At 45.5% G+C, this 12,500-nt stretch overlaps 1 protein-coding gene and 1 long non-coding RNA gene across 3 annotated transcripts in view; both read right to left on the bottom strand.

Annotated features, from left to right (window-relative positions):
• The window catches only part of LOC110003577 (equilibrative nucleoside transporter 2-like), an 11,762-nt gene extending 2,335 nt beyond the window's left edge, over positions 1–9,427 (bottom strand). The window contains exons 1-8 of one of the 2 annotated variants that reach the window (XM_065960604.1): positions 9,297–9,427; positions 4,206–4,253; positions 4,048–4,129; positions 3,803–3,954; positions 3,577–3,716; positions 3,133–3,267; positions 606–703; positions 355–430 (exon numbers count right to left, since the gene is read on the bottom strand). In XM_065960604.1, the coding sequence (XP_065816676.1) occupies positions 355–430; positions 606–703; positions 3,133–3,267; positions 3,577–3,716; positions 3,803–3,954; positions 4,048–4,129; positions 4,206–4,253; positions 9,297–9,412 (847 nt within the window). In that variant the 5' untranslated portion in view covers positions 9,413–9,427. Of the gene's footprint in view, positions 1–354; positions 431–605; positions 704–3,132; positions 3,268–3,576; positions 3,717–3,802; positions 3,955–4,047; positions 4,130–4,205; positions 4,254–9,278 lie in introns of both variants that reach the window. The other variant, XM_065960607.1, reaches the window with a different exon arrangement.
• Positions 711–1,989, bottom strand: LOC136180537 (uncharacterized). The gene is made up of 3 exons (XR_010667161.1): positions 1,872–1,989; positions 1,687–1,829; positions 711–938 (listed from the first exon to the last, which is right to left on the bottom strand). It is a non-coding gene; the product is annotated as an uncharacterized lncRNA (long non-coding RNA).
• Positions 9,428–12,500: the final 3,073 nt, after the last annotated feature.

Here is a 12,500-nt window from a genome sequence, read left to right as displayed (position 1 = left end):
TTTATTTATTATTATTATTTTATTTATTATTATATTTATTATTTTATTTTTATTATTATATTTATTATTTGTTATAATTATAATTATTATTTTATTTATTATTATATTTTATTTATTATTATTATTTTATTTATTATTATATTTTATTTTATTTATTATTATTATTTTATTTTATTTATTTAGACATACCTATTGCTGCTACTGTGTACAGTATATTATTTGTATATAACTTTTTTATTTTATTCTTTGTATGTGTGTGCTGTTCTATCCTTTGGTGTTGCTGGAATCTGAATTTCCTGAAGGAACCTTCCCAAGGGATTAATAAAGTTCTTATCTGTCTATCTAAAGACTGACCTGTGCTGCTGAGGAGTGTCTGCATCACCTCCACTCTTTCAGACTGACGTCTGTTCAGGTAGAAATCAGCAAACTTCTGCAGGACAGAAACCAAACGGTCAGAAGGGAAAGACTAATGGAGCGCTGCCTTTATTTGTCAGTCCATGCAGCTACAACGGGCTGGTAAAAGGGGCGGGGTTTTAAATGAGGACGGGCTCTTATGAGAAGTTTTACGGTGTTTTATGGTCAGTGCGTCCTGAGTGTCTCCTCACCAGGTGTGGCAGAAGCAGGTAACACAGCAGAGTCATCAAAGTGGCCAGACAGGGAGTGATGAAGTATCCCAACGCTGCCGAGTTTTCATCTGCGTTACCTGCAGGAGACAAAACAGTTTCTGTCAGCCGGACTGTGAACTGTAAAACAGCTGAAAGTTCAGACTGAGAGGTCGACTAGTACCAGAGCTGATTAACGAGTTCATCACATTAACCTCATGTTTGTCCCTTCAGGCTCTCCGTAGATACTCGTCCTCAGTGTCTCCCTGTAGTCTCACTGCTGCATCTCTGAATGTCTCATTTCACTTTAACAAACTCTCACACAGTAATATCCACCTGATGACATCACACTGACCTGATGACATCACACACTGACCTGATGACATCACACACTGACCTGATGACATCACACACTGACCTGATGACATAACACACTGACCTGATGACATCACACACTGACCTGATGACATCACACACTGACCTGATGACATCACACACTGACCTGATGACATCACACTCTGACCTGATGACATCACACACTGACCTTATGACATCACACACTGACCTGATGACATCACACTCTGACCTGATGACATCACACACTGACCTTATGACATCACACACTGACCTGATGACATCACACTGACCTCATGACATCACACACTGACCTTATGACATCACACACTGACCTGATGACATCACACACTGACCTGATGACATCACACACTGACCTGATGACATCACACTCTGACCTGATGACATCACACACTGACCTTATGACATCACACACTGACCTGATGACATCACACACTGACCTGATGACATCACACTCTGACCTGATGACATCACACACTGACCTTATGACATCACACACTGACCTGATGACATCACACTGACCTCATGACATCACACACTGACCTTATGACATCACACACTGACCTGATGACATCACACACTGACCTTATGACATCACACACTGACCTGATGACATCACACTGACCTGATGACATCACACACTGACCTGATGACATCACACACTGACCTGATGACATCACACACTGACCTGATGACATCACACACTGACCTGATGACATCACACACTGACCTGATGACATCACACACTGACCTGATGACATCACACTGACCTTATGACATCACACATTGACTTTATGACATCACACACTGACCTTATGACATCACACTGACCTTATGACATCACACACTGACCTGATGACATCACACACTGACTTGATGACATCACACACTGACCTTATGACATCACACACTGACCTGATGACATCACACTGACCTTATGACATCACACACTGACCTGATGACATCACACACTGACCTGATGACATCACACACTGACCTTATGACATCACACACTGACTGATGACATCACACACTGACCTGATGACATCACACACTGACCTGATGACATCACACACTGACCTTATGACATCACACACTGACCTGATGACATCACACTGACCTCATGACATCACACACTGACCTTATGACATCACACACTGACCTGATGACATCACACACTGACCTTATGACATCACACACTGACCTGATGACATCACACTGACCTGATGACATCACACACTGACCTGATGACATCACACACTGACCTGATGACATCACACACTGACCTGATGACATCACACACTGACCTGATGACATCACACACTGACCTGATGACATCACACACTGACCTGATGACATCACACTGACCTTATGACATCACACATTGACTTTATGACATCACACACTGACCTTATGACATCACACTGACCTTATGACATCACACACTGACCTGATGACATCACACACTGACTTGATGACATCACACACTGACCTTATGACATCACACACTGACCTGATGACATCACACTGACCTTATGACATCACACACTGACCTGATGACATCACACACTGACCTGATGACATCACACACTGACCTTATGACATCACACACTGACTGATGACATCACACACTGACCTGATGACATCACACACTGACCTGATGACATCACACACTGACCTTATGACATCACACACTGACCTTATGACATCACACACTGACCTTATGACATCACACATTGACTTTATGACATCACACATTGACCTTTGTTACCGTTCCTTTGAGCTGTTTGACCTCACTTTGGGATCTCTAACCACTTCCTGTTTCTGTGCTTAACTTCATGTGGTAACCTTCACTCTACAGGAAGGGCCGTACTGTATTTCAAAATAAAAGCACACAGCAATTTCGATTCCACTGTATGTCTGGCATATTTTGAAATTGACAATAAAGTTGACTTTGACTTTGACAAAAACTCTATGCTTAAGACAGGACAAACCTTCAAAATAAAAGCCTCTCAAGTTTTATTTTGAAATGCAAAATAATGGAATTTCAAAACATAGCAGAGAGAATCACTCCCATGATTGATTGAGAGCCCCCTGGTGGTGGAGTGACACACTGTGTGTTTCATGTTATTTTGTTTTTATCCAGTCGACTTACTTAAGATGGAGAAGAGCATGGCGAGAGCGGCGAAGATCCCGGCCAGACCCTGACCGCTCATAAACAGGGTGCTGTACTGAAGAGGAAACAGACCAACCACCCCGAAGAGAGAGCCCTGCAGCACGGCTCCACACACTGAACACACACACACAGAGAGAGAGACACACAGAGAGAGAGAGAGACACACACACACACACACACACACACACACACACACACACACACACACACACACACACACACACACACACACACACACACACACACACACACACACACACACACACACACACACACACACACACACACACACACACACACACACACACACACACACACACACACACACACACACACACGTTAGTTCACGGGTGTAAACGACCTTCAACTTAAAGCAGAATGACCACAGGGACAACGTGAGGACGACAGGAGGTTTATGCTCACTGTTGATGAACCAGATGGTTGCCATGGTGACGGAAAAGAAGGTGTCCGGCTCCATGGCGACCTGGACCAGGCCGGCGGTGAGGGAGAAGAGGAGGAAGATGAGGACAAGGCTGAAGGCCACACGGAAACGCTCTTTCACCCTGAAGAGAGAGAGACATCACGCCGTGTGAGCGGCGGACGCTAGAGGGCGCCATCGTGCTGGAGAAGGTGGTCGCTAAGGGCTCACCTCTGATGCAGGAAGGAGTTGAGCAGGGTGAACAGCAGCAGGGGCAGCTGGGAAAGCAAGGCCATCCAGCTGTCATACTTGTAGTCTTTAGTCGCTCCCTCCAGCGTGGCATTGGACGTGTTGTTCGGCGCTCGGAGGCGCCCGTTGAAATACTGAAAAACAGAACACATTGATGACATCATCAGGGCGGCTGCACCACTGAAGAACACAGCACGGCGTAGATTTAGTGCTTTTCTGATTTCAACCTGAGAGGCCGTGATGAAGAAGTTCCAGGGCAGCAGCGTCCCCACGCCGAGCACGAAGACGATGACGCCGACAGCATGACCTCTGCAGAAACAACACGCCGTTATTCACGACGTCACCTGAGAGCGAGCAGACTTTAACACTGAATCATCCAGCTCACCTGTCAGCCGGCGCAGTCTGCTTCTTCTCCATTGACATCGTGTTGTTTCTGCATAGGACGAGTCAGAGAATAAAACAGGTGAGGAGAGAGAGAGGACATCTGACAGGTGAAGAGAGAGAGAGGACATTTGACAGGTGAAGAGAGAGAGAGGACATCTGACAGGTGAAGAGAGAGAGAGAACATCTGACAGGTGAAGAGAGAGAGAGAACATCTGACAGGTGAGGAGAGAGAGAGGACATCTGACAGGTGAAGAGAGAGAGAGGACATCTGACAGGTGAGGAGAGAGAGAGGACATCTGACAGGTGAGGAGAGAGAGAGGACATCTGACAGGTGAGGAGAGAGAGAGAGAACACCTGACAGGTGAGGAGAGAGAGAGAGAACACCTGACAGGTGAGGAGAGAGAGAGAGAACACCTGACAGGTGAGGAGAGAGAGAGAGAACACCTGACAGGTGAAGAGAGAGAGAGAGAACACCTGACAGGTGATGAGAGAGAGAGAGCACCTGACAGGTGAGGAGAGAGAGAGAGAACACCTGACAGGTGAGGAGAGAGAGAGAGAACACCTGACAGGTGAGGAGAGAGAGAGAGAGAGAGAACACCTGACAGGTGATGAGAGAGAGAAAGAACACCTGACAGGTGAAGAGAGAGAGAGAGAACACCTGACAGGTGATGAGAGAGAGAGAGCACCTGACAGGTGAGGAGAGAGAGAGAGAACACCTGACAGGTGAGGAGAGAGAGAACACCTGACAGGTGAGGAGAGAGAGAGAGGACATCTGACAGGTGATGAGAGAGAGAACACCTGACAGGTGATGAGAGAGAGAGAACACCTGACAGGTGAGGAGAGAGAGAACACCTGACAGGTGATGAGAGAGAGAGAACACCTGACAGGTGAAGAGAGAGAGAACACCTGACAGGTGAGGAGAGAGAGAGAGGACATCTGACAGGTGAAGAGAGAGAGAGGACATTTGACAGGTGAAGAGAGAGAGAGAACATCTGACAGGTGAGGAGAGAGAGAGAACATCTGACAGGTGAAGAGAGAGAGAGAACATCTGACAGGTGAGGAGAGAGAGAGGACATCTGACAGGTGAAGAGAGAGAGAGGACATCTGACAGGTGAGGAGAGAGAGAGGACATCTGACAGGTGAGGAGAGAGAGAGAGAACACCTGACAGGTGAGGAGAGAGAGAGAGAACACCTGACAGGTGAGGAGAGAGAGAGAGAACACCTGACAGGTGAGGAGAGAGAGAGAGAACACCTGACAGGTGAGGAGAGAGAGAGAGAACACCTGACAGGTGATGAGAGAGAGAGAAAGAACACCTGACAGGTGAAGAGAGAGAGAGAGAACACCTGACAGGTGATGAGAGAGAGAGAGCACCTGACAGGTGAGGAGAGAGAGAGAGAACACCTGACAGGTGAGGAGAGAGAGAGAGAACACCTGACAGGTGAGGAGAGAGAGAGAGAACACCTGACAGGTGAAGAGAGAGAGAGAGAGAACACCTGACAGGTGATGAGAGAGAGAGAGCACCTGACAGGTGAGGAGAGAGAGAGAGAACACCTGACAGGTGAGGAGAGAGAGAGAGAACACCTGACAGGTGAGGAGAGAGAGAGAGAGAGAGAACACCTGACAGGTGATGAGAGAGAGAAAGAACACCTGACAGGTGAAGAGAGAGAGAGAGAACACCTGACAGGTGATGAGAGAGAGAGAGCACCTGACAGGTGAGGAGAGAGAGAGAGAACACCTGACAGGTGAGGAGAGAGAGAGGACATCTGACAGGTGATGAGAGAGAGAACACCTGACAGGTGAAGAGAGAGAGAGAACACCTGACAGGTGAAGAGAGAGAGGACACCTGACAGGTGATGAGAGAGAGAACACCTGACAGGTGAAGAGAGAGAGAGAACACCTGACAGGTGATGAGAGAGAGAAAGAACACCTGACAGGTGAAGAGAGAGAGAGAGAACACCTGACAGGTGATGAGAGAGAGAGAGCACCTGACAGGTGAGGAGAGAGAGAGAGAACACCTGACAGGTGAGGAGAGAGAGAACACCTGACAGGTGAGGAGAGAGAGAACACCTGACAGGTGATGAGAGAGAGAGAACACCTGACAGGTGAGGAGAGAGAGAACACCTGACAGGTGATGAGAGAGAGAGAACACCTGACAGGTGAAGAGAGAGAGAACACCTGACAGGTGAGGAGAGAGAGAACACCTGACAGGTGATGAGAGAGAGAGGACATCTGACAGGTGAGGAGAGAGAGAACACCTGACAGGTGATGAGAGAGAGAGGACATCTGACAGGTGAGGAGAGAGAGAACACTGACAGGTGATGAGAGAGAGAGGACATCTGACAGGTGATGAGAGAGAGAACACCTGACAGGTGAAGAGAGAGAGAGAACACCTGACAGGTGAAGAGAGAGAGGACACCTGACAGGTGATGAGAGAGAGAACACCTGACAGGTGAAGAGAGAGAGAGAACACCTGACAGGTGATGAGAGAGAGAACACCTGACAGGTGATGAGAGAGAGAACACCTGACAGGTGAAGAGAGAGAGAACACCTGACAGGTGAGGAGAGAGAGAACACCTGACAGGTGATGAGAGAGAGAACACCTGACAGGTGAAGAGAGAGAGGACACCTGACAGGTGATGAGAGAGAGAGAGAACACCTGACAGGTGAGGAGAGAGAGAACACCTGACAGGTGATGAGAGAGAGAGGACATCTGACAGGTGAGGAGAGAGAGAACACCTGACAGGTGATGAGAGAGAGAGGACATCTGACAGGTGAAGAGAGAGAGAGGACATCTGACAGGTGATGAGAGAGAGAGGACATCTGACAGGTGAGGAGAGAGAGAACACCTGACAGGTGATGAGAGAGAGAGGACATCTGACAGGTGAGGAGAGAGAGAACACCTGACAGGTGAAGAGAGAGAGAACACCTGACAGGTGATGAGAGAGAGAACACCTGACAGGTGAAGAGAGAGAGAGAACACCTGACAGGTGAAGAGAGAGAGAACACCTGACAGGTGATGAGAGAGAGAACACCTGACAGGTGAAGAGAGAGAGAGAACACCTGACAGGTGAAGAGAGAGAGGACACCTGACAGGTGATGAGAGAGAGAGAGAACACCTGACAGGTGAAGAGAGAGAGAGAACACCTGACAGGTGAAGAGAGAGAGGACACCTGACAGGTGAAGAGAGAGAGGACACCTGACAGGTGATGAGAGAGAGAGAGAACACCTGACAGGTGAAGAGAGAGAGAGAGAACACCTGACAGGTGATGAGAGAGAGAAAGAACACCTGACAGGTGAAGAGAGAGAGAGAGAACACCTGACAGGTGAAGAGAGAGAGAGAGAACACCTGACAGGTGAGGAGAGAGAGAGAGAGAGAGAACACCTGACAGGTGAAGAGAGAGAGAGAGAACACCTGACAGGTGAAGAGAGAGAGAGAGAACACCTGACAGGTGAGGAGAGAGAGAGAGAACACCTGACAGGTGAGGAGAGAGAGAGAGAACACCTGACAGGTGAGAACAGGGAGTGCTCGGTGACATAAGCAGAAAAGCCACATGTCACAGAATAATTCTCTTCTTTCCTCAGGTTATTATGAGACCAGAGGTTTGGACCCTTAAAGAGGTCAGAGGTCATATTCTGCCCTGTTTGGGGTTCATATGTTTCATCTATCTACTAAAGTTTGTTCACAATAGTTCTAACAAAGTGTCTGTTTTCATGAACTGCTGCTCCGTACACCGGCTCTCTTCTCACTCTCTCTCTAAGGCTCTGAAGTGCCCACGTTCAGAGTCCCCACGTGGGCCAAGTCTGATCTGATTGGTCGGCCTGTCGGCTCTGCCGTAATTGGTCAGTCGCTCAGCCACTTTGGCTCCGAGGGGAGCAAAAACATTAGCACCTTAGCACTACTGTGCTACCACAGGCTACGGCATATCGTGGGCGTGCTACAGAAGTTAACGGGCGAGCAACATGAGCTGCAGGGCCACAACGAGCCAATGGGCTTAGATCAGTGATCTCACACTGACAAATTGTTATCGAGGGGGGCTAGAACCGAGCGTTACATGCAGCTAATGCTACAGCTAACAGGAGGACGTAGGAGAAGCTGCATTTACGTGGACTTTGAATTTTTTCACATAGATGTGACTAAACATGCACAGGACACTTAGAAAACACACTAAAGAGCAGATAAAACCAGAAGAAGAAGAATATGGGACCTTTAAGACCTCCCTCACGCCCCCCCACACACACACACACACACACACACACACACACACACACACACACACACACACACACACACACACACACACACCACACACACACACACACACACACACACACACACACACACACACACACACACACACACACACACACACACACCCCTGGACCCTTACCCCCCCTCCCTCTTGATCATCCACCCTCACTCATCATTTCTCCTCCATGCTGACAATAAACTTTCACTACTTTTCCTTCTGATTTAAAATCACTTTAAATATTTAAATGTTTAAAACACTTTAAATATTTAACTGTTTAAAAACACTTTAAATATTTAACTGTTTAAAAACACTTTAAATGTTTAACTGTTTAAAAACACTTTAAATATTTAACTGTTTTAAATATCTAAATGTTTCTGTTACTTCATTCGGTTTCAAACAGAAGGCAGTGAAAGAGAATCATGACAATACGGAACTCCTTATCTGCGCGGGTTTCTCACTTTTTCCCGGCAGCTTTTGAATGAGCTCGGCGGGTAAAGCTGCTTTGGGATTGTTTTGAAGATATGACCGACTTAATGAGCCGCTGACCCCCCCTCCCCCCCTCCCCCCCCCCTCCAAAAGGCTCCAAATGTAGAATAAAGTACTAACTTGTATTTTATGGAGATAAAAACTAAATAATATCACATTTTATGACGAACATAACGACGTAAAGGAGCCACCATGTTTGACTTTTCAACGCAAGAATCTGGCAACCCAACACAGACGTGCTGGGTACCGGATACTTCCTGCTAACAATCTCGATTTATTAAATATATTAGAAACATTATTTTTAGAGTTAAATCAGCGGAAACAGAGGGGGGCTCACCTGAGGGTCGGGGCTCACCTGAGGGTCGCAGCAGGTGGGCCGGGGACTGCTCGGCTCGGAATCGGTTTGATGAGTGAAAGGGAAAAGGCGCGGGTGCGTTTCAATGAAAGGCGGAAGCCGACAGGAAATACCATATATGGTCTGTTTTGGGAACGCTGCCAACACGTGGTCTGTGAAAGTGAAAGTAAGGTGTATTCAGATGGAGTACTTTTCTAAAACATTAAAATGCAGTGAACAGTGTTTTAAAAGAGTTTTCATCACATTTAGTAAACAATCAGTTTGAATCTTTTCTTTTATGAAAAGTAAACTTCTTTGATGCTGCATGGTCAGAAGAGGATCAGTGCCAGACATGAGGAATGATAATAATAATAATCGAAATGCTTGATTTAAGTTTTTTTATTCCGAACATGTAAAGAAAAATGTGAACATAAAAAAAACTATGGTGGCTGGGAAGTGCAAAACAAAATGAAGATGTGAAACAAATGTCCTGAGAAGGGGGGACACATGTTGACGAGGCCTGAAGGACGTTGAACCTGTTCTGCATGCTTCCACTTTGTTCAGAAGTAAATACTCTGTGCTCTGTTGTACAGATCCAGTCCCTGTGTGACCTGTGTTTTGGTCCCTGCTGAGAATTAAACTCATTAAGTTGCAGTGTCTCATTTCTTTCTTTCTTATAAATGATTGAGCTGTGAGAGTTCATGTGTTCCTGCAGGGGGCGCTGGAGTCCCATCGATGGTGGTCTCCATGCTGGAAATGCTGTCTCAGTCTGACTTTCAGTCAACCTAACGACAGGCTGAGAGCTGGAGCTGAGGCGGGTTTTAAACCTCCTGACAAACCGTTACACGTTGACGTACAATATTTCTGAGGAGCCCCTGAAGGCAGCATTTGTGCGGCAGCCCACTCAGCTCTTGTGGATTCAAACGACCTTATTATAAGACGTCAAAAAATGTTACACTGAAGGGAAATAACCAAAAAACCTAAAGTACACGTGAGGGTGAAGACTTGTCACCCGCTTGTTTCAGATCTTCAACTTCCTGTCTCTCACGTCGAATTGTCGAGGATTTGTTTTAAAAATATTGACAAATAGTTTAGACAATAGTTTTAAACAAATAAAAAGTCGGAAATGAGTTGAAACACAATTTTATTGGTAAAATTTCGACGACATTCTCCTACATTGTTTTTCCAATTTTATTCTCAACATTTCCACTTGATCTATTTTTTATTTTTCATTTTTTAATCTCATTTTTAGTATTTATCATATTTTGTTGTACATTCTTAATTTTCTCTTTTTTTACTTTAAATTGTTCTGTGTTCACTTTCTGTTTGCTAATCTTTGCTGCTGTAACAATGTAAACTTCCCCCTTGTGGGATGAATAAAGGATTCTCTTATCTTATCTTATTTTTACTTTTTTTGTCTCCTCCTACTCTTCATTCTTTATTTCTTGAGTTTTTTTTCTTAAATTTGTCCCTAATCCCCTCCGTACCTCTGAGTATGAGTATCAGAGGATGTGATGAGGGTCAGAGGTGGGAAAGAATTCTTATTCCCAAGTTTAGGTTGAGCAGGAGGGTGTACATTTCTTCACATCTCCACTAGGTGGCGGTGATGCGACATTTGAATGCACACCGCTTGTTTAAGGAAAAAACCACCGAAGAAGAGGAAAAAGGGCGGTGACGTCAGAGAGTGCGGGATGAAGCCGACCCTCTCTGAGTTTATGTTTTTACATGTTTTTGTCCTAATGACTGAACGAAAAACTTTCAGCTGACGAACCGTTAAACCGCCAAACGGCTCAATTTGGTAAGTTTATTAATATTTAATATTCAATTAATTACTGATTAAAAACAGTTAACGTCATAACCAGCCGTTAAATATTTAAACTCACAATAATAAAGTTTATTTAAAAAACTCTAATTAATAATCATCAAATAAAAAATGAAATCTGTTTATGTTCATATTAATTAAAAACACTTCATAAGTATAAGAGGCTTAATGTCTCAAAACATTACTCAGAAATCTTTTTCATATTTCCACATTTCTTTCTAATGTAAAGTTTGCTGTTTCACTTTTACACTTTGTAAATCTTTATTTGTAGTAAATTATCTTAATGTTTCTGTAGTCGATTATTATTGATTGTGGTAGAATCTGAATTATTAAAGTAGCTTCAAGGTCCAATCAGTGAGCTGTGTAGAGAGTGAGATGATAAAGGTATCTTACCCTCTGATCATTAAGGGAAACATGCTATGTTGAAGTGCTGGCTTCTCTGACAACAATGCAGCAGCCAGTATGTCCTCCTTCTAACTTTAGATTCTGCTCCTGAATGCTCTGGATTTGTTGGGACCAGAGAAGGTAGGAGCTTTAAGACACCGCTCCCACACGGCCGTTTGGACGCCCCTCGGTTTGTCAGATATGAGAGCAGTATCAGGTCAACAGGTGTGTCCGCGTCGTTGTTAAGTCCGTAGAAAAGGCGTGGCCATCGTATACAGCTTAAGGTTAAAGTGTTGAATGTTGTTGCTATGGTGACGGCCTTGATTCTGACTTCACGCCTCCTCCTGTTAGATGTCGTGGTGGTCAGTGTGTGTTCCACACAAACTGATTAACATGCAGCGTCCTACGGGAGCATCTGTCCCCACAGACGCCGCTTTTCTTCGCCCGTTTCAGAACTTGAAAGTTGGCTTTTTTTTCTTTTTGTCCGCTCAAATTAAAGTGAAAGTCCCAGAGACACACGTCAGCTGAGAGTGCTGATGGAGGAGCTCAGACAGGTGTGTGTGTGTGTGTGTGTGTGTGATGTGTGTGTGTGTGTGTGTGTGTGTGTGTGTGTGTGTGTGTGTGTGTGTGTGTGTGTGTGTGTGTGTGTGTGTGTGTGTGTGTGTGTGTGTGTGGGGGGAGTTTGGGTTTTATTGAGGATGGAGTTAGAAGCAGAAGTGACTGTTGTTGTTGATGTGAGTTTTGGTGGCGTTGTAGAGCTCTATGAAACATCCTCTTCCTCTCATGTATTTAAAGAGACACACACACCAAAACGGAGTGTTCTGAGAGAGCTGGAGACAAACCCTGTGCCCTGTGCTGCATCGTGGTCATTGAAGTCAAAAGTAGGTTGTGTTGACTTCACGCCACTATTGTTTTTCGCCGTTGATCAGCGCCGTGACACGTCACATGAGATGCAGTGTGATTCCACCTCAGTGTCAGACTAAACGGCCTCGTCTCCGTCACGAGAGGAAAGAGACGCA

The sequence above is a fragment of the Labrus bergylta genome, chromosome 1 (genome assembly GCF_963930695.1).
Source record: "Labrus bergylta chromosome 1, fLabBer1.1, whole genome shotgun sequence".
In the NCBI taxonomy this organism is placed as follows: Eukaryota; Metazoa; Chordata; class Actinopteri; order Labriformes; family Labridae; genus Labrus; species Labrus bergylta.
Note: the sequence above shows the minus strand (reverse complement) of the source record. Positions and strands in the feature narration are given on the sequence as shown.